The 27998-nt window shown below is 46.2% G+C and overlaps 1 protein-coding gene across 5 annotated transcripts in view; it reads right to left on the bottom strand.

Moving 5' to 3' along the window:
* Window positions 1-27998, bottom strand: part of DCTN2 (dynactin subunit 2) — a 70138-nt gene that overhangs the window by 15282 nt on the left and 26858 nt on the right. For all 5 annotated transcript variants that reach the window (XM_030196612.1, XM_030196613.1, XM_030196614.1 and 2 more), the window contains 5 exons: window positions 18762-18858; window positions 10265-10326; window positions 9741-9839; window positions 8206-8366; window positions 7070-7214 (listed from right to left, as the gene is read on the bottom strand). In XM_030196612.1, coding sequence (XP_030052472.1) covers window positions 7070-7214; window positions 8206-8366; window positions 9741-9839; window positions 10265-10326; window positions 18762-18858 — 564 coding nt within the window. The remainder of the gene's footprint in view (window positions 1-7069; window positions 7215-8205; window positions 8367-9740; window positions 9840-10264; window positions 10327-18761; window positions 18859-27998) is intronic.

Here is a 27998-nt window from a genome sequence, read left to right as displayed (position 1 = left end):
CACCACACCCGCCGATGCGGGGGGATCTGGCTTATCCTGCAACCGCAACCGCGGGAGGAGCTGACTGACCCGAACACCGCCGAAGCGGGAGGGGTACAAAACTGCCCTACAGCCGCACGAAGCGGGAGGGAGTGCCGGCAGAATTATAAGTCTCAATCCAGCCCCGTAAAACGGAGGGGAGAGGAATGCAGCAGCTCACTGTAACACAAACTCGTCTTAACTCTTGAAGAATCCAAGTGAAAAAACTTGAACACGAAGTCTTTCTGAAGTAACTGAAGAGTAAACTTGAACCTGAAATGCAACCAGAATAAAACAATACAGATATCTGGGAGGGGCTATGGATTGATCAGCTATGATTAATGGAAAGAAAATTATCAGGTATGATTATACATAATTTTACCTTCCATATCATCAAGCTGATCAATCCATAGACTGGTGGGATGTACCGAAGCAGTACTCACCCAGGGCGGGACCTAGAAATCCCTGACCGCAACACTGAAGCTCCAAACCGGGCCTCCGCCCGAGCAGCCACAGTCAAGCGGTAATGCTTGGAGAATGTATGGGCCGAAGCCCAAGTTGCCGCCTTGCATATCTCCTCCAAGGAGACGGAACCGGCCTCTGCCATCGAGGCCGCCTGAGCTCTTGTGGAGTGAGCCTTCAGCTGGATAGGCGGCACCTTCCCTGCGGCCACATAAGCCGCTGCAATGGCTTCCTTGACCCATCTTGCCACTGTAGGCTTAGCAGCCTGCAGACCCCTACGAGGACCTGCAAACAGGACAAACAGATGATCCGATTTCCGGAAATCATTGGTCACTTCCAAGTATCTGAAGATGACTCGTCTCACATCCAGATATTTAAGAGCAGAGTACTCCTCTGGGTAGTCCTCCCTACGAAAGGAAGGGAGACAGAGCTGCTGATTCACATGGAAGCGAGAAACAATCTTGGGCAGAAAGGAAGGCACTGTGCGAATAGTCACTCCTGCCTCAGTGAACTGCAGAAAAGGCTCTCGACATGAGAGCGCCTGGAGCTCGGAAACTCTTTTGGCTGAAGTGATAGCCACCAAAAAGACTGCTTTCAACGTCAGGTCTTTCAGAGATGCCCTCGACAAGGGTTCGAACGGCGGCTTCTGCAATGCTCTTAGCACCAGGTTGAGATTCCACGCAGGCACCACTGAGTGCAGAGGAGGGCGCAGGTGATTAACTCCCTTGAGAAAGCGCACCACATCTGGCTGGGAAGCCAGGGAAGCACCCTTCAGGCGGCCCCTGAAGCAAGCCAGAGCCGCTACCTGGACCTTAAGGGAACTGAGCGACAGGCCTTTGTCCAGACCTTCTTGCAGGAACGCCAACACTGAAGAAATTGGAGCAGTGAAGGGAGAAAGTGAGCCTGCTTCACACCACGCTGCAAAGATACGCCAAACCCTGGCGTAAGCAGTAGAAGTAGAGCGTTTCCTCGCTCTCAGCATAGTGGCGATGACCTTGTCTGAGAAGCCCTTCTTCCTCAGACGCTGCCGCTCAATAGCCAGGCCGTAAGACCAAAGGGGGAGGGATCCTCCATCACCACGGGACCCTGATGTAACAGGCCCTGCTCCACTGGCAGCCGCAGAGGATCGTCGATTGAGAGCCTGATCAAGTCCGCATACCAGGGACGTCTGGGCCAATCCGGACCCACCAGGATTATCCTGCCGGGATGTCTTGCCACCCGGTCTAGGACCCTGCCCAACATGGGCCAGGGTGGGAACACATAGAGAAGCTCTTGTGTCGGCCATTGTTGGAGAAGAGCATCTACTCCCAGGGATCGAGGGTCCCGTCCTCTGCTGAAGAAGCGCGGCACCTGGCAATTGGCCGATGACGCCATCAGATCTAGGCTCGGCTGGCCCCAGCGCTTCGTGATGTCCAAGAACGCCTGAGCAGATAGCTGCCACTCTCCGGGCTCCAAGGTATGGCGACTGAGAAAGTCCGCCTTGACATTCATGACTCCGGCAATGTGGGCCGCTGACAGCTGTTCCAGGTTCGCTTCCGCCCACTGGCATAGACTCATAGCCTCCTTGGCTAGAGGGGCGCTCTTGGTACCTCCCTGGCGGTTGACATAGGCCACAGCCGTGGCATTGTCCGACAGTACCCGTACAGGCTTCAGCACCAGTACCGGGATGAACTCCAAAAGCGCCAACCGAATGGCTCTGAGTTCCAGGAGGTTGATAGACCACTTCGCCTCTGCAGGAGACCAGAGCCCCTGCGCTGTCCTTCCCAAGCAGTGGGCTCCCCAGCCCGACAATGAGGCGTCCGTCGTGACGACAATCCACTCTGGGGTCACCAGAGGCATTCCTGCAGACAACTTGTCTGCCTGCATCCACCAGCTCAGCGCCTTGCGCACTGCCGGATCCAAGGGAAGACGCACCGCATAATCCTCCGACATCGGAGTCCAGCGCTGCAGCAGAGAGTGTTGTAGTGGTCTCATATGAGCCCTGGCCCAGGGCACTACTTCCATCGTGGCCGTCATAGAGCCCAACAGCTGCACATAGTCCCAAGCCCGAAGAGGAGAGGCTACCAGGAACTGGTCCACCTGAGCCTGAAGCTTGACAATCCGATTGTCTGGCAGGAACACTCTGCCCACTTGGGTGTCGAATCGAACTCCCAGATACTCCAGGGACTGAGTCGGGCGCAGCTGGCTCTTCTCCCAGTTGATGATCCATCCCAGGGAGCTCAAAAGAGCAACTACCCGGTCCACAGCTTTGCCGCACTCTGCATAAGAGGGGGCTCGGATCAACCAGTCGTCCAGATAAGGATGGACTTGTACTCCTTCCTTTCGCAGGAAGGCCGCTATGACCACCATTACTTTGGAAAAGGTCCGCGGAGCAGTAGCCAACCCGAACGGGAGGGCTCTGAACTGGAAGTGTCGGCCCAGGACTGCAAAACGCAGAAAGCGTTGATGAGGAGGCCAGATGGGAATATGCAGGTACGCTTCCTTGATGTCCAAGGAAGCCAGGTACTCCCCTGCCTTCACTGCCGCTATAACAGAGCGGAGAGTCTCCATGCGAAAGTGCCGCACTTTCAAGGCCCGATTGACCCCTTTGAGGTCGAGGATAGGCCGGACAGAACCTCCTTTCTTTGGTACCACAAAGTAAATGGAGTAACGCCCCTTGCCAAGCTGACTTTCTGGCACCGGAACGACCGCACCCAGGCGGATCAGATTGTCCAAAGTCTGCTGCACTGCCACCGCTTTGACCGGAGACTTGCAGGGAGAGAGTACAAACCCGTCTCTTAAGGGTCGGCAGAACTCTAGCTTGTAGCCGTCTCTGATGACTTCCAGCACCCAAGCGTCTGAAGTTATTGTGGTCCACTCGCCCAGAAACGAGGACAGCCGTCCTCCAATCTGCACTGGGGCGTGGACCAAGACCCCGTCATTGGGTACGAGACCCTGGGGGAGGACCGGAGGGAGCACCTCCGGGACGGCGGTCTCTGCGAAAGGAACGCTGCTTGGGGGAGAAATGCCTCTTAAAGGAAAAGGGGGCAGAAGAACCCGACCTGCCCGGGCGGTACCGACGGGCTTCCTGAAACCGTCCTCTGGAGGTACCGGGACGAGCACTAGCCCGAGCCCTGACCTCTGGTAATTTCTTGCCCTTAGACGTGCCGAGATCGGTCACGATTTTGTCCAGCTCGACCCCAAAGAGCAGCTTGCCTTTAAAAGGCAACCTAGCCAGGCGGGATTTAGAGGCGTGGTCAGCAGACCAATGTTTCAGCCAAAGCCACCGCCGCGCAGAGACTGTCTGAGCCATGCCTTTAGCTGAGGCTCTCAAGACATCATACAGCAAGTCTGCCAAATAGGCTAAGCCCGATTCCAGGGCTGGCCAATCATCCCTCAAGGAATGATCCGAGGGGAAAGCCCGCTGCACCATAGTCAGGCACGCCCTGGCCACATAGGAGCCGCAAACTGAGGCCTGCAAACTTAAAGCAGCCGCCTCAAAGGACGACCTTAAGGCCGCCTCCAATCTCCTGTCTTGGGCGTCCTTTAGGGCCGTGCCACCTTCCACCGGCAATGCCGTTTTCTTAGTCACCGCAGTGATTAAAGAATCCACGGTAGGCCACAGATAGGCCTCACGTTCACTCACAGCCAAAGGATAGAGGCGGGACATAGCCCTAGCCACTTTAAGGCTCGCTTCTGGGACATCCCATTGAGCCGAAATTAAGGTGTGCATGGCATCATGCACGTGGAAGGCTCTAGGCGGGCGCTTCGTCCCCAGCATAATGGCAGAGCCAACAGGGGCTGAGGGAGAGACGTCCTCCGGAGAGGAAATCTTCAAAGTGTCCATGGCCTGTAACAACAGGTTGGGCAAATCCTCTGGGCGAAAAAGCCGCGCTGCAGAGGGGTCATCCGCTCCATCCGAGCGGGGATCCGTCTCCTCCAAGGAATCCGCAAAGGACCGTTGGGAGACCTCAGACACGCTGCCCTCATCTACATCGGAGGAGACAAATTCCTCCAAGGCCTGGGAATCAACCCGAGGGCGTTTACCTCTGGGAACCTCAACCTCTTTACCAGACGAGGGAGCGGGGGCAGCGTTGTGCATGAGGAAGGCCTGATGCAGCAGCAAAACAAACTCGGGGGAGAAACCCCCCAGACTGTGCACTTCCGCAGCCTGGGCAACAGCCCTAGGCGCACTCTCAACCGGCGCTCGCAACAGCGGGGGAGAGGCCTGCTGCGCATCCAAAATGGCGTCCGGCGCGAAACTCCGCGAAGGAGCCGCGCGGGAAGAACGGCTCTTAACTTTAGCCGCTTCTGTGCCGTCGCCCAAATTAAGGGCGTTCATGGCATTAATGTCTCCAACCTCAAGGGCGGCCCAAGAAGAAGCCGTCCGAGCCGCGTGGCCGGCCAAAATGGTGGAGGCGAGGAGCGGGGGATGGGCGTTTATGGCGGGAAAAACCGCCACGCCGGAGGAAGGACCGGGACATTCATCGGTCACGAAACTGCCACCCAACAAGGGCGAATCAGGCTTTAAGACCCCCGCATCCCCTCTAGAAGCGCTCAAGCGACCCGGGGAGCGACCCTTTGCGCCCTCGCCCTCCGACGCCATGTGCCACGAGGAGAAGAATCGGGGAACCCCCGCCCGCTATAAAAAGGTAAAAATTACCTGCTGTCCGCTCCGAGTTGTAACGACCTGGTGTCCCAGTGAGTAGCTGCAATAGACGCTTAAATAAACGTCGAAATAAACGCCTTTAAAGACGTTTAAAATTTTTTTTTTTTTTTTTTTTTTCAACGGAGCCAGCGGGAGGGGGGAGAAAAGGAGGGACCTGGCACCACCAGGTTTGCACTTGCTCAAAAGAGCCCTCAACCCCAGGCACTCAACAAAACCTAAAAATTAGGCTTGGAGGCCTAGCCAGAGCTGCTGCTGCTGTGTGTGACCACCACCTGCTGAGATAGAGAACATACTGAGGAGTTTCCGGCAGCACATGACCACATATAGGGAGGCAAAAGTTTGCTCTCTATCTCCACCTGCTGGTAGATGGACACAACCCACCAGTCTATGGATTGATCAGCTTGATGATATGGAAGGTGACATTTCTGACTGTTGGGATTAAGCTCTCGGTGCTAGAAAGCCTGCTTTCTCTGTGAAGGCAGGGGATGACTTCCTGGCTCTGACAAACTTTACCCAACTCCCAATGAACTGGTGTCTCAATTTAGTTTTCTGCAAACGGGCAAGTGCTAAACTATCCATTAATGCAGGGATTTTCAACCCAGTCCTCAGGGAACACCCCAGGTTGGGTGGGCTCAAGGACTGGGTTGAAAACCTCTACATTAAGGACTACAGTGATAAAAGGAGCAACACTATGGGCCATGGGGGCAACTGGGTAAAAAAACAGCTTGTTATAAGCTCCCTGAAACTAACTGGTTGATAGCCACAGACTGCAGGAAGTCAGGTATCATCCATTAAGGTCATAGAGACATAGGTGGTAAAACTCAGGGATTGGGGAAAGAAGAGCCTGGTTGTTGGGTTATGTATGGGGACTTGTCTGCCCATGTAGCTAAAATAGTAGAGAAGCAAAGAGGAAGATGACAAAACTCCTACTTGGATAAGGAGCAATATTTTCCAGCAGTCATGCTGAGATGCATCCTTATAAACTGTGCATACTGAGTGGACCAAAAAGTGTATCTGCTTCATGCAAGCAGATTACTACAGGGTGTGAATGGTATCAATACTATACTAGTCCTGCATAGTAATCTCAAAAGATGGAGTACAAGGGTTTACTCCAGGGGGAATTCTGTGCAAAAATATTTTAAAATTCTGCAAACTTTATTTGTATTGTTTTGCATAGAATTTACCCATCATAAGGCCTGAAATTCCTTCCTGATTTTACCTTTCTCAGGTTCCAGCCTCCCCAATTCTCTCTCCCTCTATTCCCAGCAAAACCCAACTCTGTCTGCCCCAAAAGTCTTCTCCAGCATACAATACCCCAACCATTCATTCTTTTTCCTCTTCTCCTCAGCTATCATTATATCACTCCCCCACTCTCAGGCTTGATCACCCACAGCAGTGGCGCACCTTCAGGTTGCTGCTCCCACTCCAATGGCACAATCTCAGCTTTCTCTGCCCCAACCAACTCCCATGAAACATTCATCTTTAATGTAGTTCCTTCTCATTTTTAGCCAAGGGAGGCAGCAGCAGCTCTGCTCACTTTTTCTTCCTTTCCTCCGCTGAGCTCCTGTGGCAAGAAGAGGAAGTGAACCATTGTACATCGGGTCACTTCCTCTTCCTGTGCCAGCTTAGACCCAACTGTTTGTGAACTGCAGGACCACGATTCACATAAACAGTCAGGTCTAAGCTGGCACAGGAAGAGGAAGTAACCTGATGTGTAGTGGTTCATTTCCTATTCTCCTTGGTACAAGAGCTCAGTGGAGGAGGGGAAGAGGGAGTGAGCAGAGCTGCTGCCCGGGCTGAATTTTGCACAAACTGAAATAACTATTACACATACAGGAGGAGGAGTCTTTGGCTGTCCAACAGCAAATATCCTCTCTTGAACCCTGATCCCAAGTTAGACGCTTAGGAAAACTAATACCCTCAGCCTGCCTCCCATCTCACCTTCGCAGCTTGCGAGAATTTGTTCTGCTCGGGTCTGCAATGTAGCTCATAGGTCACCAGGTTACCAACTGTGGACCCCTTAGCAGGGCTCTTCTCATCTCTGACCTTGGTGGCCTTGGCAGCATCCAGTTGAGTGAGCAAACGCCTTGATATCAAAAACAAAAAATTGAAAAAAGTCAAAGTACATTACTAGGCAAAGAGAACCTATTAACCGCAGTCAAGAACTTGGGCAAATATTAAGGACTCAAATGCACTGCTGCACACTTCAGGTATGCTGTAAGGTCAGAAGCTGTGAGCTCTAACACTGCCCATCAGCCACATATCTCCCTCCTCATCTGTTGCCACTCTGTCAGACAATAGTATTGTGCATTACTATGGAGGACTCCATCTTACTGCAGTTGCTTGTCTTGGCTTAATCTGACTGACACCACTGAGCCCACATTAATAAGAACATAAGAATAGCCATACTGGGTCAGACCAATGGTCCATCTAGCCCAGTATCTTGTTTACAACAATGGCCAATCTAGGTCATAAGTACCTGTCAGAAATAAGCAATACATAAAAAAATAATAATTCTAGAAGTCCACAACAGTAGTTATATAAATGAAAAATCTGCACTCCGGATTTATTTCACCAGAAAGCAAAATCAGTAAAATGTTTTTCATTTCATCTAGATATTGATGACATGTAATGGAGAGGTGGCAAAATACAGATCTCTTATGTATGCTTCCTAAATACAGCAGAGTCTAATATAACTAATGTGCATACTTCTACAAAGTATCTTAATACTACAACTGGACCTTGTTCAGTTTGTTTTTACCACAGGTCACCCTCTCAAAAAGGACAAGTGGTCACAAAGCTAAGATCAATGAACAAGCAAGTAGGGAAAGCATGCGGAGCATGATCCATGGAATTCTTTCTAACCTCTCTGTGCGTGCATATGTATGGGTGTACACGAGCCATGTGTGTGTATTTCTCTGACTTGGAGAAGTGTGCAGTGGGTGGGGGTGAGGGGCTGTTAGAATGGATAGGTACATTCCAATACAAAAAGCGCACCATCTAAAAACTTTGTTTACTTTGCAGAACCTTGGGGCGTTCCTGAGTGCCCACTGGCTTTTAGTGTTTACAGAACGTACTTGGCAAGAGCTCCATCAGGATCTGTCAGATTGATAGTTGCATCTGGCCCTAGCAGCTTTTCTAAGTGGGAGGACACCAGCTGCTGCTTCAGGCCAGCCACTTGCCTGGCCAGATCAACGGGAGTCAGTTTCTCTTCTGCCACAGACTCCTTGACGGTGCTCTGGCAATGGATAAATGCATTAGATTTCCAACAATCTTCAATATTGTCTCCCTACCCCTCCCTCTCCCTGCAAGTCCTGGAAAATACAGATAAGACATTAGCAGCAAATCCTGAAGATGGAGTGGAGTCCTTTGCATGTTTAGAAGCCACAGTAACAAATCTACAGGACATAGCACCTTCTAAATGTATGCGGGATGCCTCTTAAGGTGTCTTATGTGTGAAAAAGTCATTGTGTTTACTTGGCACCTTTGGGTAATGCTTATGTGCAGAACCTCTGTGGCTGCTAATGCTTCTTTTTACTAACTGATGATCATTTAAGTACCCTACTACTGCAGAATAAAAATGGAATACAAAAAGCAGGTTGCATTCTTCTCCGGGTCAGCCACCAGATATGAGGACAAGTTCCTAAACCATCAAATCTGCCCAGGTAAAAACACTATCTTCAAAGTATATGTCCAGAAACGGTATAAAACATACATAACACTAAACTGATCTTAAAAGTGGTAAAGTCAGCAGACAGGAACTGGAAGCTTAACTTGAATGTGTTGGGTTTTACATGGAGAGCAAATTAAACAGTTCTGCGGATGCCTGATTTGGATAAGGAGCAATATCAAATTTAAAATAACTTAGTGGCCATCGGCCTAATACCGTGGAATGCAGTAAGTTAATTATAAGCACATTTTGAACTCTGGACATGTTTTGTTGCTCTGACCCAACATTCCTAAGAAAATATTGGAGGGGTAGGGGGGACTGGGGGGGGGGGAGATAATTGTTCAGGGGTGGGTGGTTGGGTAACTAAGAGCTGTTGTGGTTCAACATTTCAATATCTTATTTGTATGTTTGACAGACCAATTGTGCTTAGTTGTAATGGGCATATTGTATATGTATTTCCTATGTTTTCAATAAAAATTTAATGTTAAAAAAAATTATAAGCAAATTTTATACACAGAAATCCTGTGGAAAATGGGGGAAGAGTATGATGGACACATGCACACATCTGAAACAAAACTGAAAGTGTCATCACACATCGGCGCCTCTTCTGTGCCTAAGTATGAGCCTTGAAAAAATGGTTTGTACTTGAAATTTTTGTGAGGCTCATGTTTAAGTGCTGAAGAACAGGCACCGATCCATGCCCACACTTTCAGTTTTGGTTCAGACATGCATATGTGTTTGCTGCTTACAATCCACGTTTAGAACTATGCTATACAAATGTATGTGCTGATGACAAGAAGATTATTAATAATTACTGATCACATTTCCAAAGCTTCATGTGTGCGTGCAGAAGCAGTAGGCAAAGCTGGAAGCAAAACTGCCTTTCTGGCAGAGATGTGCAAGCTCCAGAGGGGTGAACTGAAGAAGATGCCGAAGCCTCACCTGTATTTTCTCCACTTCCTCACTGAGTTCCTGAACCTCGTGCAGTAGGCGCTGGTATTTCTGCTGAGGTGTCTCCTTCATGCCAAGTCCTTCCCCCAACTTTACAGAACATACAGAAAGCACAAAAAAAAATTCAATATGGGATTAGTACATAGCAATACATGGCAAGTCAGGAGACAGCAGGGCTCTGTTCACTCTATATTTAAAAGTCATCTTGTTTAAGAAGGAATCTGAGTCTCTGCAGGAGCTCAATGATTTAAACTGTTTTAGTGTATTATGGCTGCTACTTTTCCTGCAATCTCACTTCATTCTGTGACAGCTAAGATGTAGCCCTGAGGATCAACCATTTCTCTCGTTCTCTCCAATGATGCCAATTGTCTTGTAGCCATTTCTACCCCCCCCCTAAAGTCAAGGATAAATTTAACTTCCTCCTGTCTTCTCTACTCATCAATCTTCACCACCTTAACTGCTTCAAAGAACCCAGCTCTTCTGTTCAATGGACTTTCATAATAATGAACACTCACAATTTCAAACTCCCCAGATTCATAGCCAGTCCTCCTAGTTTTACTGATCCGATCAGAAAAGTCTGTGAAAAAAAATTAAGAAAGCTGTTTCAAATTAAGCAATCAATTTGGGATTTTAAAAACATCTACTAAACTGTGGTGGAATGTGTGTGTGTGTGTGGGGGGGGGGGGGGGGGGGGGGGACAGTCTAAACAACAGCTATTGCTAAATTCTGTGACTTTCCTATTAGAGGGAAAAACCTACCTCCCTGCAAATTCACAAGACACCAAATATATCATCAATATCAAATGCTGTATTTCATTGGAAAGCAATATGTAAAAGATATTGTCATGCTCAACAGCTATGTTCTCTCCATACAGTAAACAAACAAGAAAAGCAAAGATCCACATTTCTCCAAAGAGTTCTCTGCGGTTCACAGTTTAGAGAGGCAGGGAATATCCCTGAAAGTGCATCGATTAGAATTCAATTACAATTTCGGCATAATTAAAAATACAATTGTGACAATCTGAGAGAGATCATAAAAGTAAGTTTTAAGAGCTCTTTTGAATGCTTGAATAATAACATAACTGACGTATTTTCAGAGGTAATGAATTCCATCAGTGTGATGACTGGTAGGAGAACGTACTATTAAAGATTTGTAAATCTCACCCTTAGGACTAGTAATTGTAACAATAAAGGCAATCTACTACTGAGAGCCATGTTCCTAATTGATAATTGAATCAAATTCCCCAAATATAAAGGAGCATAATCATGGAGTATTAAAAAGGTCATGGAGCAAAGTTTGAATAAAACTCAAGCCTTAACCGGGAGCCAATGTAGCTTTTTTAGCAACAGCAGAAACATACTTAGAAGTAAATTAGACGTGTCGCGGTATTCTGCAATGTCTATAATTTTCTAAAAAGACCCTCATTCATACCTACATATAAAACATTGCAGTAGTCTAGATGGGAAAAGACAACCTACTGACAGACTGATTAAAGAAGTTTCTTATTCTTCTCAGTTTCTTCATAGTATTGAAAGCTTTCATAACTAATGTGTTGACTTGACTTGAAGCTCAAAAGTAAGTTTCTCAACAATAATGATGCCCAGTATTAAAAGAACCACAAGAATAGTTATGTTTTTGCAGCAATAAAAATATTTTCTGGGGTTTTTTTTAACTTCTCCTGTGATGATGGCTTGACAACTACTACTGAAAAAGGTTTGAGCAAATCCAAATATATAAACTTGAGATTTCAGTATTATTTCCTTTTTTCGCTTTTCTTTTTTCTATTGCTGTATATATCATGAGTTGATTGCTTTAATTTGTCTTGTACAAATGTTTAACATTCAATTTTAAAATACCCCTAAAAGAACCACAAGAATTAGTGGACCCAGGAACCAAAGATGAATAAAAATACCCTCCTGTGGGTGAGTGTCTTCAAAGACAACATGACAGTACATACATAAATGCCACACTTGAAAGGTCTAAAAGGCAAAGGCAAGAAAGATTTAGGTGCAGAGTTGGGTAAGGTAGAAGAGACCAAGACATCACACACATTCCTTTTTCTCTTATATACAATCAATTTCTTTACTTGAGAATTTATTCCTTTAATAATAAACCAATATTTTCTGAAATTTAACTAATTATCTCTTTTTGCTAACCTAGCTCTAACACAGTAACATAGTAGGTGACGGCAGAGAAAGACCTGTACGGTCCATACAGTCTGCCCAACAAGATAAACTCATATGTGCTACTTTATGTGTATACCTGACCTTGATTTGTATCTGCCATTTTCAGGGCGCAGACCGTAGAAGTCTGCCAAGCACTAGCCCCGCCTCCCACCACCAGTGCTGCCACCCAATCTCCGCTAAGCTTCTGAGGATCCATTCCTTCTGAAAAGGATTCCTTTATGTTTATCCCACGCATTTTTGAATTCCGTTACCGTTTTCATCTTCACCACCTCCCTTGGGAGGGCATTCCAAGTATCCACCACTCTCTCCGAGAAAAAAATATTTCTTGACATTTTTCTTGAGTCCGCCCCTCTTCAACCTCATTTCATCTCCTCTAGTTCTACCGCCTTCCCATCTCCAGAAAAGGTTAGTTTGCGGAGTACTACCTTTCAAATATTTGAACGTCTGTATCATATCACCCTTTCTCCTTTCCTCCAGGGTATACATGTTCAGGTCAGCAAGTCTCTCCTCATACATCTTGTAACGCAAATTCCATACCATTTTTGTAGCTTTTCTTTGCACCACTTCAATTCTTTTTACATCCTTAGCAAGATACAGCCTCCAAAACTGAACACAATACTCCAGGTGGGGACTCACCAACAACTTGTACAGGGGCATCAACACCTCCTTTCTTCTGCTGGTCACACCTCTCTCTATACTGCCTAGCAACCTTCTGGCTATGGCCACCGCCCTGTCACACTGTTTTGCCGCCTTCAGATCCTTAGATACTATCACACCAAGATCCCTCTCGCTGTCTGTACATATCAGACTCTCACCGCCTAACACATATGTCTCCCATGGATTTCCACTCCCTAAGTGCATCACTTTGCATTGAATTTTAATTGCCAAACCTTAGATCATTCTTCTAGCTTCTGCAGATCCTGTTTCATGTTTTCCACTCCCTCTGGGGGGTGTCCACTCTGTTAGAAATCTTGATATCATCTGCAAAAAGGCAAACTTTAGCTTCTAACACTTTGGCAATGTCAGTCACAAATATATTGAACAGAATCGGCAATAGCACCAATCCCTGAGGCACTCCACTACTCACCTTTCCCTCATTCGAGTGCATTCCATTAATCACCACCCTCTGGTTTCTGTCCGTCAACCAGTTCCTAATCCAGTTCACCACTTTGGATCCTATCTTCAGCCTGTCAAGTTTATTCAAGAGCCTCCTGTGGGGAACCGTGTCAATAGCACGTCCTGGTCACCCAGCTCTGTTTTATGCTTCTTCACACACTTTTCAGAATAGCTGCTATCAACACATCTTCTCCTCATAATATGATTGATGTTCAATTTCTTCATATTCAGGAAAAAAAAAAAGTCTTTGCAGCCATAAAACCAGCTAGTGGGCAAATTATATTTAAAGGATCAACTAACTATGACAACTACCATAATGAAGCAATTTATTGGTATCACCAGATTTTCTAAACAAACTTGTACTGAATTGACCACCAACATTTTTGACCTGAATGTCGAGAAAAGAAACCTCACTGTATAGTTCAACTGAAATCTTCTGGTTTCTTGTATTTAGCCAGCTATGGAACTCGTGAAGTCTGAATTTCCCTTCCTGTCTATATACTTCTTCCATACTAAAATCAACGTCTCAAATGGATTTTGTTTTTGTTACTGTGGATATGGAATCTCTATATACAAACATCCTGAGAATAAAGCTATTGTACTGACTTCAATCTTTGTAGAACTATTGAGTACTGCACAGAGAATTTTTTTTAAATTTTGATGGAAGATTCTATAAAATAAATCAGGGGAACAGTGATGGGGACCTTTATTTACTTACAAAGCTTATAACCCATCAAATCGCCATGGGTCAAGGCAGGGTACAAACATCTACTATAATAAAACGCACCCTCAACGTTCTGAGGACACTGATGTCACTGCAGGCACTCACACACCGGTTCGTAAGTTCATGGTGGTGAAGCCACAACACTCACCATGTCTTCATGCCCCGCCCTCGCGTCACACGTGATGACGTCGAGGGCGGAACAAGAAAACAAGGCAAATGAACGCACGGGGAGCAGTAGGGAAACACGCTCCGCATGTTTCCCTACTCCTCCCCTTCCAAGAAATCCCAGCCGCCGCCGATGTGCCCATCACCCCGGCCCGTCGCCCCGCCCCTTTCAAGGTACCGCCCCGCCCCCGGTAGCACACTCTTCCCCTCATCACCTTCCCTCCCCTTCTCACCTCCCCTCATGCCACTATCCCTGGTGATCTAGCGGTACCTGTTCGCTCGGGCAGGAACGAAGGAACCCCCGCTTTCCTGCCCGGAGCGCTGCTGCTAGCTGCCCGGCTGCATCGTGTCTGAGTCCGGCTCTCGGCGATTCAAAATGGCCGCCGAGAGTTGAAGCTGCCTCGCGAGACTTCAACTCTCGGCGGCCATTTTGAAACGCCGAGAGCTGGAATCCCACACGATGCAGCAAGGCAGCTAGCAGCACCGCTACAGGCAGGAAAGAGGGGCTCTTTCTTTCCTGCCCCGACCGAACAGGTACCTCTAGCCCACCAGGGAGACTAGCGTAAGGGGAGGGGAAGGGACTCCCGTGCCTGCTAGCGCCCATTTCATCAGAGGCAGAAACGGGCCTTTTTTACTAGTTTATAATAAAACAAAAATATAAAGTACAAACTCAGAAGAAATAGATAGAACGTAACAAAAGGCTAATAAAAATAAGCACTTCTAAATAGATTGGAGATTTTCATAGGTTTTCAAAGGCCTATGTCATCTGTGTCATACAATGCGACTGCTAGTGTTTCCCACAGGCAAGGCCCTTAATGCAATGATTCCTGTCAGCCCGCTTCTACACTTAAAACTAACAACTATCTTTTCACAGCATGTTTAAAGCCTCTTTCAGCTTGTGGTTCTTCCCAGACACTGCAAACGTATACATGATTCATTTTGAGATTTTTTTTTAGAACAAAACACATTGCCACAAGTTTTGAAAACAACTTATGATTACCTAAAATTCAGAAAGTCATTAAAGACTCACCTATTCGGAAGGGCATATCTGAATGACCCAACTTAAATGACTCAACCCTGCAACACTTCACTATTAAAGATCGTATTGGACATTAATGAACACTTTTACCTCAACCCAACTTGATTGAATCTTATCTTCCCTATCCCAATACATTTTGTACCTATCCCGTACCGGATTTGGTGAATGCCTTCACGGTATTATGTAAGCCACATTCAGCCTGCAAATATGTGGGAAAATGTGAGATACAAATGTAACAAATAATATATAGGCACAGACAATATTTTTTATCTGGAGGGGAAATGTAGACCAACTTCATGAGTTCCATAACTTGCTGGATATAAGAGACCAGAAGATTTCAGTTTATCAAAATGTTGGTAGTAGGGTTTGCCAACTTTTTAACAGAGAAAAACTAGACACCTGCCCTGCTTCATGCCCTTCCCATTGTCCCACCCATGCTCCCCCTTGCTCCACCTACTGTTTCACACTTTCCAACATTTTTCTCTCTCTCCACCCCTCCTTCCCCCTACACACGAAGTTTCTTAAGCCCCTCTCTTCTAGGTCCATCCATCTCTCCTGCTGCCTCCATCATTTCCCTGGGTCCATCCAGCATCTCTACCTCTTCCCCACACCCCAGTAGATCTAACATCTTTCCTTTTCCCTCACACACAAGTTTCTTAAGGCTTCTCTCTCCATCCAACATTTCTTCTACTGCCTCTTCCTCCTTCTCTCTCACTTCCCCAGGTCCATCCAGTGTCTCTGTCTCTCCTCCTTCCCGGTGCTGAAACAATGCCTCACATTCAGCAGTTACAGCGATTCAAGCAGATGGCATATGAAGACTCCAGAGCCTTCTGGAGGAGTAGCCTAGTGGTTAGTGCAGTGGATTTTCATCCTGGGGAACTGAGTTCGATTCCCACTGCAGCTCCTTGTGACTCTGGGCAAGTCACTTAACCCTCCATTGCTCCTGGTACAAAATAAGTACCCAAATATATGTAAACCGTTTTGAATGTAGTTGCAAAAACCTCAGAAAGGTGGTATATCAAGTCCCATTTCCCTTCCCCTTCTCTTCCCTCAGCTGTGTCCTGCCTGCATGGCAACAGAAGTTGCATTATAAGAGATAGGACGCAGCTGAGGGAAAGGAAAGCCCCAGAGCCAGTCCGATGCTGCCTGCTTGAATCGCTGCAGCTGCTGAACATAAGGCATTGTTTCAGCCCGGTGGGGGGGAAGAGAGGAAGAGGCAAACATGCTGGATGGACCTGGGGAAGTGAGGGGGAGGCAGCGGGAGTGACACCCATTGGACCCGGGGAATGAATGGAGAGATGCTAGCAGTTCTAGGGCCATGAACAAAAAAAATGTATTTTCTATTTGTCGGTTTTGAGGATGTGCCGGCAGCCAACCTGGCTGTTGAAATAACAGGAAGGCCAGCTGAGAACCGGCCACTTGGCAACACTAGCTGGTAGTCAATTTGATTCAAGTTTGTTTAGAAAACCTACTGATATCCATAAATTGCTTCATTAAGATAATTGTCATAGCTGATCCCTTAAAGATAATTTGTCCCATTAGCCAGTTTTTACAGAATATGAAGAATTTGAACATCAGTCAAATATTATGAGGAAGAGATCTGTTGATAAGGGCCATTCTGAAAAGTGTGTGAACAGAGCTAGGTTAGTAAAGAGAGATCTGTTACAAGATTTGTTTTTGTCTTGGGGTTTTCACATTTATCAAACGAAATCAAGAGTTAAAGAACACTGTTTTAATGATTCTCGAGAAAGGAACTTATTACTGCATATGAGAAGGAATCTCTGCGATTTCTTCATATCTTCTGCTTTGCTAAGACCTCTGCACCTACATTTTTCTGGCTTTTGCCTTTTGAACCTTTCAAATGCAGCAACTATTCTGTTTGTAACGTTACGCTATCTGTGGAGGACATTCACTCCTCCACAGATGGGTATTTGATGCTTCAATTCAATAAAGTCTATTTTTATTCATCCTTGGATCCTGGATCTGCTAATTCTTGTGGTTCACTACAGGAACCAGCCTGAAAATTCAGTGGTAATGCTGTGTACTACTGTGCAGAGGACCTGAGCTCCTCTCCCAGCCCAGCTGTGGATGTAATATTCACAGAGTCCTAGTCATCACATGACAGCAAAATCTAGCACAATGACCATTAATGGAAGGCCTGTGAGCCATTAGCAGTACCCACATTCCACTAGTCTGCCTCCATCTCTTTTTCTTTTTTATTGGGAAGGGAAGGCCCAATGGGAGAAGAAAGCCCAAGGTTCAACTGCAACAGCAGGACAACACTCTATTTTATCTTTTGTGCTGTCGTAGCTTTCTCCTAGTGAGACTCTCCCTTCTCCCTTCCAGGGCCAGCTCAGGGAATCATGACGACATACAGCAACACAGGAGCAATGGCTTCTGCACAGGCCAAGGATAAAACCACCATCTGTGGAAAATTGCAACTGAGGAACAGCTGCCGAAGCGAAGGTGGGAAAAAAGTTGGTTCAATGGGACCAGAAGGTGTGGCGGATTAACAGAGGAAGAAGGGCAGTAGAGGGAGAGAGAAAGACTGACCAACAGGGATATGATTTCTTTGGCATACTGGTCAGCAGTGTCATGACACCACATGGGATGCTATCTTTCCCATTGACCTAGTTGCTAATTTGAGGACCCATGATATAAGAATTATCACCAAAGAGGGCCTTTTCCTCAGCTGAGCGTTGTTTCTGGAAACTGCACTTAGTGAAGATCTGTTAGTATTCAGATGGAGGCTTGAGACCTGGTTTTTATTACTGACCAGATTAAGTTTGGATAACAAAGATTTGATTGACTTTTAGTTATTTTGCAATTACTTTTAACTTTAGCATTGCATATATTATTTTACATGTTAGATTTGTATTATGCTATTTGTGTTATCTTCATTTTGGGGTCCTTTTACTAAGCCGTGCTAAAAAGTGGTCTGCAGTCGTGTGGGCGCGTGTTTTTGGCATGTGCTGGGCCAGTTTTTACCGTGTCTCCAAAAAAGGGCTTTTTTTTTATTTAATGGGATGGGAAAAGGGCATGCGGTAAAACTGAAACCAGCGCGTGCCTAAAACCGGCCTGAGCCCTTAACGCCACCCATTGATCTAGCAGTAAGGGCTTACGCGCTACACGTGTAGTGACCAATTGGCATGTGCCAACTGCTGATTACCACAGGAAACGGCGTGCACAGGAGGAAATAAATATTTCCCAGTGCCACAAGCGTACGGCAAATCTGAAATTACCACCATTGTCATGCGGTAGCCTGGCAGTATTCTCATATTGATAAGCGTTGCATACACATAAAGCCTAACACGCCTTTGTAAAAGGGTCCCTTTATGAAGTTGTAACTCACCTTGGGCTAAAACAAGGATGAAAAGTTAATAAACAAGGCTCCAGTGAGTCTCTCTCTATTGCTGCACAACCAAATTTTTTCAATGGAACTGTCAAGTTACCCAGGTTCCAGGAGGGAGATTTCTTGGCCAATCCTGCTTTTTAACTTTTATCCCAATGATTTGTGCTATATATAGTCTCGGATTCTATCCACTGATCCCATAATGCAACATGATTTGATTGTCAGAAATGAAGGACTGGCCTATACTCTCCCTCCTGGAACTAGGTAACTTGGCAGCTCTGTTTCAATACATTACAAGAGACAATGTAATAAATTTGTGGATATGAAGGGATAATGTAAAAGTACTATAGTACAGAGACTAAGTTGCTGTGTCTGGCAAAATCCAGCTATGGTCAACTTGCCTTTCTTCAATCTACAAACTGATACTCACCGAGGCCCTTTGTGCCCACTCGCTTGTCCTTGAATTTGTCATAGGCTGCATTGGGATTCACAATAATGTGTTCCACACTGGTACTGGTAAGCTCTTCCTACAAAAATGACAGCAGTATAGACCCATCATCTCTGGAGATCCAAATCCTCCTGCAAGCTCATCCTGATAAAGAACCCTTGGGTGTTCAGACATATGATATTGCTTATGTGTAACAGGAATTACTACTGAGTCCTTATGGCCATAGGGAAACTGCAACAACGGCCGCCTCAAAGCTTATAAAAGGAGGAGAAACTCTTAATGGTTTGGCCAAGACAAAAATATCACGAGGCACAAGATTTCTTTTCTGTGCAATTAACTAACACATTGGATAAACAGATTCGCAGGGTACCAAGTGTAATGTAGTATTTCAATCTGGATCATACTCCTTGGGAATAATAGTGATGTGACTTTAATAAAACACTGAACTACTGTGACCCACCCTGATGGGTAATATGTTAGGTTTGATTCTAGTCAAAGCTCCCAATCCTTAAACTAGCAAAGGGCCAGAAAGGAATTACTGAACTAGTCCTCAACTCCTGGACTGGGGGAGGGAAGAAGATGTATGTGTGAGCTAAGCACATCTCTTCTGGTAACTCCAAGGTCAGGCAAAGAATAGCACACTAAAGGGGCAGTCGTATCATCTACTGCCCTGGCTACAACCTGGTTTCTGAAATACCCATCTTTGGTTATACACAGACTAACAAGGAAAATGCAGTGGTGCAAGACATCACCTCACTATTTCTGAAACCATCAGGGCAGAAAGAGAACATTCTTAAAAGGATGAGCTAACAAGAGTGTTATGTACACATGACAAATCACTGCACAATTCACACTATCAATGTATTCCAACATGACACAAGGAATGTGAGACTTCATGCAAATCAAATGTAAAGTCATTTAGAGAAAGGTTAAATCAGACTTATCTGCTACTTTTCTTTCCTTGAGCCCTCCAGAATGTTCTGTACACATATGACACATCACTGCACAATTCACACTATCAATGCATTCCAACATGACACAAGGAATGTGAGACTTCATGCAAATCAAATGTAAAGTCATTTAGAGAAAGGTTAAATCAGATTTATCTGCTACTTTTCTTTCCTTGAGCCCTCCAGACTGGTTCAAGATGCTTGGGTTATGACCTCCTACCACCATGTGGAGACTGAGAACTAACTGTGATATCATGCAATAAGGTCCCTGTGCATCCCCAACACTCAGTATTTCTTAGTCTCCAGCAAGTGGAAGGTATGATCCTTATTACACAACTTGGAGGTCTGATAGCATAGGGATTTAACTGGGGCTCTCAAGTTTGTTTTTTTGTTTTGTTATCAGAGAAAATTGGTTTAGCCTGGGCATGGACAGCAGCAAAAAATGAAGAGAGAGAAAAAAAAGGGGGGGGAGGGGCAGGTCTTCTAGGCACCTTATTTCTCCGTGTCCGTCTAGAGGTGCTACATCTGGGAAGTCCCAGGTCCCTGCCCCATTCTCTCCAGCCGCTGATCCAATGCGGCTACCTCATGGCCTTGCAGTCACAGCTCAGGAAGCACTGCTTAGCCTGTGGAGTGCGCAGGACACCCTGTTGGTTTTGGGTCATTGCCGGTCATGTGAGTCAAGTTTAGAGGAAGCGCCTGTGGTGGTGGTGGGGGGGGGGGGGGGGGGGGGGAGGAGATGCAGGCTGCTGAGCTGAACCTTCCCATTGGCCGAAGATCCCATATGAGGTGCAGGAGATCGTGTCAGAGGCTTTTTTTATGGGAAACGCTGCCATTTTGCCTGTTGACCCAGCAATGCTGCTTTCCCTGGGAGGTGCTGAGGAGGGCTGTCAGTTTAATTCTGCTGCAGCATCTGACCTGGATTAACTCCTTTTCCCCATAATTTATTCTGCTATTGTATAGGACTATACATGGATCAGACCTGCTAGAGACTGAGAAATACCGAGTGTGAAGGGGCTGCACAGGGGCCTTGCTGCATGACATCACAGTTAGTTCTCAGCCTCCACCTGGTGGTATGAGGGCATAACCCAAGTGTCTCAACTAGGCTGGTGGGACAATAAGGAAATGTAAATTGTCTGGTACCACTGAAGATGCAGTGTTCATAAGGTACAACTGAGCTATATAAAAAGTTTCATCTTACATTTAAGGTATGTTATTATTAAATGGTAGAATGCATCACATATACACTTTCAACAAAGTGTTCCAATGCAGAAACATCTAAAGGTTCAGTCTGGATGCATGTTAGTGATATTGCAGTAATGAAATCTAAGAGTTCTCTTGATTGGCTTAACGTAAAAGGGAATGTCTTGTGTTGCTGGCAAAAAAAATGATCATCCAAGTGAACTAATGTCATCTCTCACACTGTTTACTAATTTGCAACCAAGGAGGTTGATATAAGTCACACACTTCGACAAGCACAAAGCAATGTAGCAATAATGATGGGCAACTAAAAATCAGTATAATTCTAACTGAACCATTCTCTTTCTCCACCACTCTGCCACATCTTGGTCAAAAGGCTTTCCTATTCAGGGTGGGCCAAAAAGAATCTTCAGTGACTTTGTTCATTGCACCAGCCCTGCAGCGTGAGTTACCACTGCACTGTGGAGATTCAATTAGGAGAAAAGCACTGATCTCACTGCAACCCGGAAACTGTGTGTAGGACATTTCTGCATCAAGAGCCTGCAAATTTCTGTTCGACCAAAAAGTGCTCTAACTAAAAGGAGGAGTGATTATGCAGTTGTCTTGTTCCAGCAAGGTGCTGACATGGAATTTTGCTGTTGATTGGTTAACGTGACTGAAGGGTATTACATTTTAAAATGAACACACAGCATCCTTTAGGGATAAGACTCATCATATGACAAATGGGATCGTGTGGAAGCTGCATAGGACAAAGCAAGGAACACACAGGATAATCCTAGGCTCCCAGCTTCCCAATGGTATAAGTAATTTTAAAGCAAAACTGTCTATGCACAAAAAGAATCTGATTGAGCAAAGAGGATTTTCAATGATGTGGATCACTTTCAAAGAGGAAAAATTTGGTGGAGTGGTTTGGTTGAAAGTTGGCCTGTGTTGTAAATGATTAGTGGCACACTATTTTAAAACAATGCTCGTCAATCTTTTTGTGGCTATGACCCCATGATAGCAGCCAAATAAAATTGTGTAACCTCCCAAAGGTGTAGAATAATGAAGTAAATATGGAAAGCCCACCAGGTCGTGATCCCAAAAGGGGTCCCAACCCAGAGTTTGGGAAGCTCTGATTTAAAATATGAACTTCCTTCCAAGGAGGCAATTTGACATGCTAAAGCGTCTTTCCTCACCACACCTTCAATTAAATGTCCTTCTGCGTGCTCTTTGAAGCATACACATTATAAAGGCTACATGTTGCCGAGAAAAGTTTCTAGCTAGGACAAACATCTTTCAGAGACATGCATACTTCCTTAAGATAATACTCTGTGTCTGAATCAGCACAAAGATTTTTCTACCCTTATAAATCTCTACACACTGCAGATGCAGCTATCACAAAATGTCTTCATAATGGAATAAAGTCCTAAAGAAGAGACTTCTTATGGAAATTACAAAGTTCAGCTTCTGCTTCTCAGATGGGCTGAGGATGCTGTATTTTATAGCGATTTCTCCTTAACAGCCTCACAGGATAAAAACAAAAACTCTGCCATCCCATGTTTGCAAGTGGACTCCTGGAGACATGCATCTTAGGCTCCTGAGGGATATGGGGGTCTGTGGCCCCTACTAAGGGCTGACAGTTTAAGTTATACAGGGCGGAGGAGGGTGGTATAAAAATGAAGAACCTTAATAGCTGTGACCAAAGGCTCAGAGACGTAGCTGGGCTGTTTTGAGAAACATATAACACTGTTCTATAGGCATACTGAGGAAGACACACTACTTGTGACCACCAAAGGAGGAGATGGCAGTGCAGCCTATACTGAGTCAGTGGAACCGTGTGTGCTGATATGCTCCAATGCAGGGAAGAAAATATTAAGTGGCCTACTGGGCTGCCATAATTAGAGATGTGGTTAGTGGAGGCTGATGGAAGAAAAGAAAAAAAATGGAAAGACAAAAAAAGTCTGCCTTCCCCAACAAAAACAAAAAAATATATATGCATTTTTGTTCAGTATGTTACTTTTAGGTTATTTTCCCCAGCTGTCAACAATTCTGTCTGGCACCTAACTCTTCAATCATTAGTTTATGCCAGGTGCACCATTAGCAATGGGCACACAGGCTGCATGCCCTGAGCCTGCTTCACAGTTCAAGTCCCAGATCACTCCTCAATTAGGCCCTCATGATTAAAAAGCAAACTCCGGCGCTAGAGGCTGTTAACGCCATACTAGCGCCGGAGTTTGCTGCCGACCCATGATCAGAGCCCTCGAGCGCCTGAAACAACGCACTCCAGGGCTCTTAGCTCAAGTAGCATGCAAATGCATGCTAAACAGGGCTTCTAGCGCAATTAGCTTGCAAATGCATGCTAATCAACGCTTAACGCATTCATCCCCAATGATCAGCGTCCAGCACGCCAAAGATTGGGTTGCTGGCCGCGGCAAAATCAACGGCAGCTCCGAGCTGGCATTAGATTTTGCGGATCATTGGGGAGGAATGGTGAGCCCTGTCCAGCATGCAGTTGCATGCTGGCAGGCCCCCGTTCCCCCCCCAAAGCAAACGCGATCAGGGGGCTGGAGGTCCGGTGGACCTCCTGCCCCCCCCCTGATGATCCCACCCCCTCCATGTTCAGGGAGGGCTGGAGATCCGGTGGGTCTCAAGCCCCCCCCCCTCCAAACCCCCAGAAATCGAGAAGTGGCCGCCTCCGGCCAAAGGCTCTCCCACCCTCCCACCCAGGGGGGGGGGGGGGCTGGAGGTCCGGTGGGTCTCCAGTCCCCCAAACCCCCAGAAACCGTTGTTGAGTGGCCGCCTCCGGCCAAAGGTTCTCCCACCCTTCCATCCATCGACTGGGGGGTTGGGAGCTGGAGGTCCCGTGGACCTCCAGCCCACCCCAACTCCTCCCCCTCAGCATTCTACTTCGAATACCTGGTGGTCCGTGGTGACAACACCCCCTCTTGGCCCCCCTCCAGGCCCCCCTACCTTTCGTTGGAAGAGGGACGCAGCATGCCTGCCTCCCTCCTCTTCCAGTCCACGCCGATGCAAAATGGCAACGCCCAGCACCGCCCATTGCATCCTGGGTAGCGTTGGGCAGGGCTACATAGCATGTAAGGGAGCGATCATCGATGCAGAAAAGCCCTGCGCTGTCCCAGTGCTATTTTTAGGGCGCTGTATAGAACAGCGCGGGGCTTTTGATCATGAGGGCCTAAATGTAAGTGTACTGTGCTCTTGCCCCGATCTGGCTTTGTGAAATCCATCTGCTGTAGGGGTAGCTCTGCAGAGCAAAGAAGTTGTGAAGTATATGGGAGGGGCAAGCCCATGGCAGAGGGGATGAGGCTCACAGAAAAGAACTAGGTAGAGGGAGCAATGAAGTCCACAGGGAGAGGGCTGTGAAAAACAAATAATGAGGTGTACTCTTGTAAAGGAAGGTGACAGCAAAAAGAATAGGGAGGAAGAAAGTAAACTGAACTGAGGGAGTAAAAGAGTACATGAAGTTAGATTGGAGGGTACAGAGGCACCTTACATGAGGGGGTGGGGGTTAGAAGGAGCAGCAAGAGCTATTCATAGGAGAAAGGTGGAAGGGTGAGGAAAGTATCTATATACAGAATAGAGAAGGACAGAAGATGCACTAATACCCAGGAGCTAAGGGAGAAAGTAAGCATCTCAAGAGGAATGAGAAGAATGCAGAAGGTGTGGGAATGCAGAGGTATGCAGAGAAGAAAAGAAATGGCAGAAGAGGCAGGTGTGAGCACAGAAATAAGCAGACGGAACAGTAAGAGGAGAGACAATCAGGTAGATGGAGAAGAGGAGAACCAACCAATATCAGATGGAGAGAGAAGAGGAAAAACTGTTCCACTTTCAAACTGGAAGAAGAGAGGCAGGAGAAAGGGTAGAAATGTTGTTGGAAGACAAAAAAAGAAGAGAGATATAAAAGGACATCAAAGAAAAAATGAAAAAGATATGCTGGTCAATATTCAAAATGGTTTAACTGGCCAGAAATGGCCGCTGACTGGTTAAACCGCTTGTTCGGGGCTATCCGCTAATTTCAGCAGCACTTAACTAATTATTGCTGCTAAAATTAGCAGTTAGCACCTATGTGGAAAACAGCTTTTTGCAGGTGTTCCAGGGGCGGTCAGCACTTGGCCAGTTAAGTGCCAATATTTAGCACTTAACCGGCCAGGGTAACTGTATAAAACACAGTCTTATCTTTATGTGGCAAACCATAGCTGGTTCAGTTCTGAATATCGCTAGCCAGCACCACATAAACCAGATATTCAATATCAAAGCCCGGACATGGCCCAGTATTGAATATCAAGGGATAACGCTGGCGGGGGTCGGCAAAATGCTCACTGCTGCCAGCTGAATATTTACCACATGTTGGTAAATATTAAGGCTGTATGTTAATCACAACTAACAAGGTATTTATTAATGCAAATAAAAATATTAAATCGTAGTTAATAAAATAGTTGCCTTACCTTCCACAAAGCCACCTCCTTCCATTTAAGTCCTGTTTCTCCTACTGGCTCTTTGCCCAGGGAGCCAATAAGAAGTGCTGCTATTGGGGAACTTGCGGAGTATCAGCTCATGCTCCATGCAAGAAACCTTGCTCTGCCGCCGCCTGCCTGTGCCCCCCTGCCATTGGTAAGTACTGACCTGTGGGTCCAACAATCCCTCAGGGTCCCCCCCTCACGAGGTCCAGGAATCTTGGCCCCTCCTCCTCCCACCCACGAGATTTGGCAAGCTCAGCCCCCTCCTCCTTCCCCTTCCCACTAGGTCCAGCAATCTCGTCCCCCTCCCCCCCCAAGATTCTGTACTACCTGCCTGCATGCCTGATCTGAGTCTGGGGAGGTGGGGGTGAGAGCAGGAGAGAAGAGAGGTGTAGTCACAGTAACTGCATCCCTCTTTCCTCCTGCCCTCTCACATCACTGTTTTCCCTGCTTCCCAGGCTTTTAATCTCACGAGTAATCGTGTACTCAAACGTTTTGATCGCGTGATTAAAATTCTTAATTGAGCTGCATCCTTCATTTTGTGATAAACAAATATGCTTAGAGGTGTAGGGAAACTGCCTATCGTGAATGTAGAAAAAAGATTTTAAACCAATCTCTCTACAAACTGCCTGCAAACATATTTGATTACTAAAATGTTTAAATACTTTATTATATGTACAAATAGGAGTGAGGATAAGGTGGGGGGTGTGCACGTGTGGAAGAGACTCTTGCGGCTGAGTGACAGGCGGCTTGTCAGAGCACTTCTGCAACAACAAAAAGTAGGTGTGGTTTGTGGACTCACTGGAGCTAAACCTGGCCACCATGTACCACTTGAAGTGACCTGCAGGAGCCAAAGGCGTCACAGGCCTTGTTCTCCCACCTGTGTAGATTTCTCACCCACTAGCATGACCTAGATGGGCTGCATGTTGGTTATTTCCCCTGCTAGACCTCATGTGGGATATTGTTGTCTGACCTCCTGAAGCTGACTCAAGTGCCTTGAAAGAAGGAGTTGGAGCAGCAAAAGCAGTGGGACTGTTGAGTGCCTAGAAGTGCTCAAGTGCACAGATATTACTTTGGTGGTGAGAGTAAGGGGACCAAGAAGAGGAGGCACAAGAATGGCAGGCAAGCAACAAGTACATGTTCAACAAGTACTATCTGGACATAGTTGCATGAAGGCACAGGCTATTCCCCTTTCACCCTCTGTGTACTGCCCTACCTTGCAGGACTTGTGTTAGACATAGTGGTGTGTCAAGCAGAAATTGAGGAGGGGTCCTAAAGCCTTCAAGTTTGGGCATGCTTGAAATCCCCAAATCACGAGGACCCAGTGCAACTGCCCAATACTCTTCCACCCCCTTAAAAGCCAGTACTGCTGCCTCATGTCATCATATGCCTCCACTTCATCTGCTATTACATCAAGCCAAAAAAGGAGCACTGAAGGCCGCAATTACGCCCTGTGCTACCTCCAGCCCCAAACTGGCCCTGACACTGGACAGCCAAGTGCTCTTTCCAAGGGCCTTTTTTTTGGGGGGGAGGGGGGGGGGAGGTAAGGGGGGTCTATGGAGGGAGAAGATATTAGGAAATGGCGGGAAAGCAAAGGCAGGATTGTCAGCTTCACAGAAATATAGACACTAACTAATCATCTGCCATATCAATGACCTCTGAAAACCTTGTCCCTTGCCTTGCCCCTATCCCACTATCTAACCCCCACTTACCCAGCATTTCCAAGCACTGAGATAGCCAAACAGGGACCCATCTCCTCCATACACTGTGTGGCTCTTTTCGTGAGAGAGAGACATTTCAGATTTCATTTTATTAAACATAGCTAAGCTGAAGGCATGTAAATGGTTTTCTGAATTTGACTCGGGGACAACTTGTAGTCACAATGAGGATGCTACAAGACAAACTGTAGAACCAGCATCCATACAACGAACCCCAGATCTGCTGCATAACGCCACCCTATGATTATCTCAGTCTGAAAAATGTACACAGTACTTCCACTGCAAGGACAAAGTCTCCCCCGATTCATCCACAGACGCTCCCATTAAAACATAAAAATATGCTGTGACCGAAGCAGATGTTAAATGGATTAAATTACCCAATGAAATTATTTAGATGTACACGCTTACTAATGAATCATGCAATCAGAACATGGATGAGTTCCAGAAAATCAGACTGGAACAGTAGCACTTGCAAATCTTTAAAATTACAGGAAAAAATACAAAGATTAGTAATCACAAGAGAGAACTTTTTATCTTTACCTTTCTTTCTCTGCAACAACTAGCACACAACTTACAAGTGACATGCCCAGCATTTCTTTGATATGATCCTTCCCCCCTTCATAGCATCGGAATAGAACATTCTGTTCTTCCCATCCTTTTTATGCCTTGAGATTTAAAGGGAATCATCCACATTTGATGAATATTGTTTTCCATGTGCTCAAAGTTATGCCAGCGAACATTTAGGTGGCTACCATATGGCGCTGGCTGTTTTATTTTGCCTAATAAGATAGTAAGTCTGAATACAGAATCTTAGAGGAACCATTAAAAGAAACATTTAAAAATGTATTTCTGCAACAAAAGTATAGTAGAAATGAAGACCTGACAGCTATTTTCCAA

Source organism: Microcaecilia unicolor, chromosome 3 (genome assembly GCF_901765095.1).
Source record: "Microcaecilia unicolor chromosome 3, aMicUni1.1, whole genome shotgun sequence".
Taxonomy (NCBI): Eukaryota; Metazoa; Chordata; class Amphibia; order Gymnophiona; family Siphonopidae; genus Microcaecilia; species Microcaecilia unicolor.
This window is presented reverse-complemented; position numbering and strand designations above follow the sequence as displayed.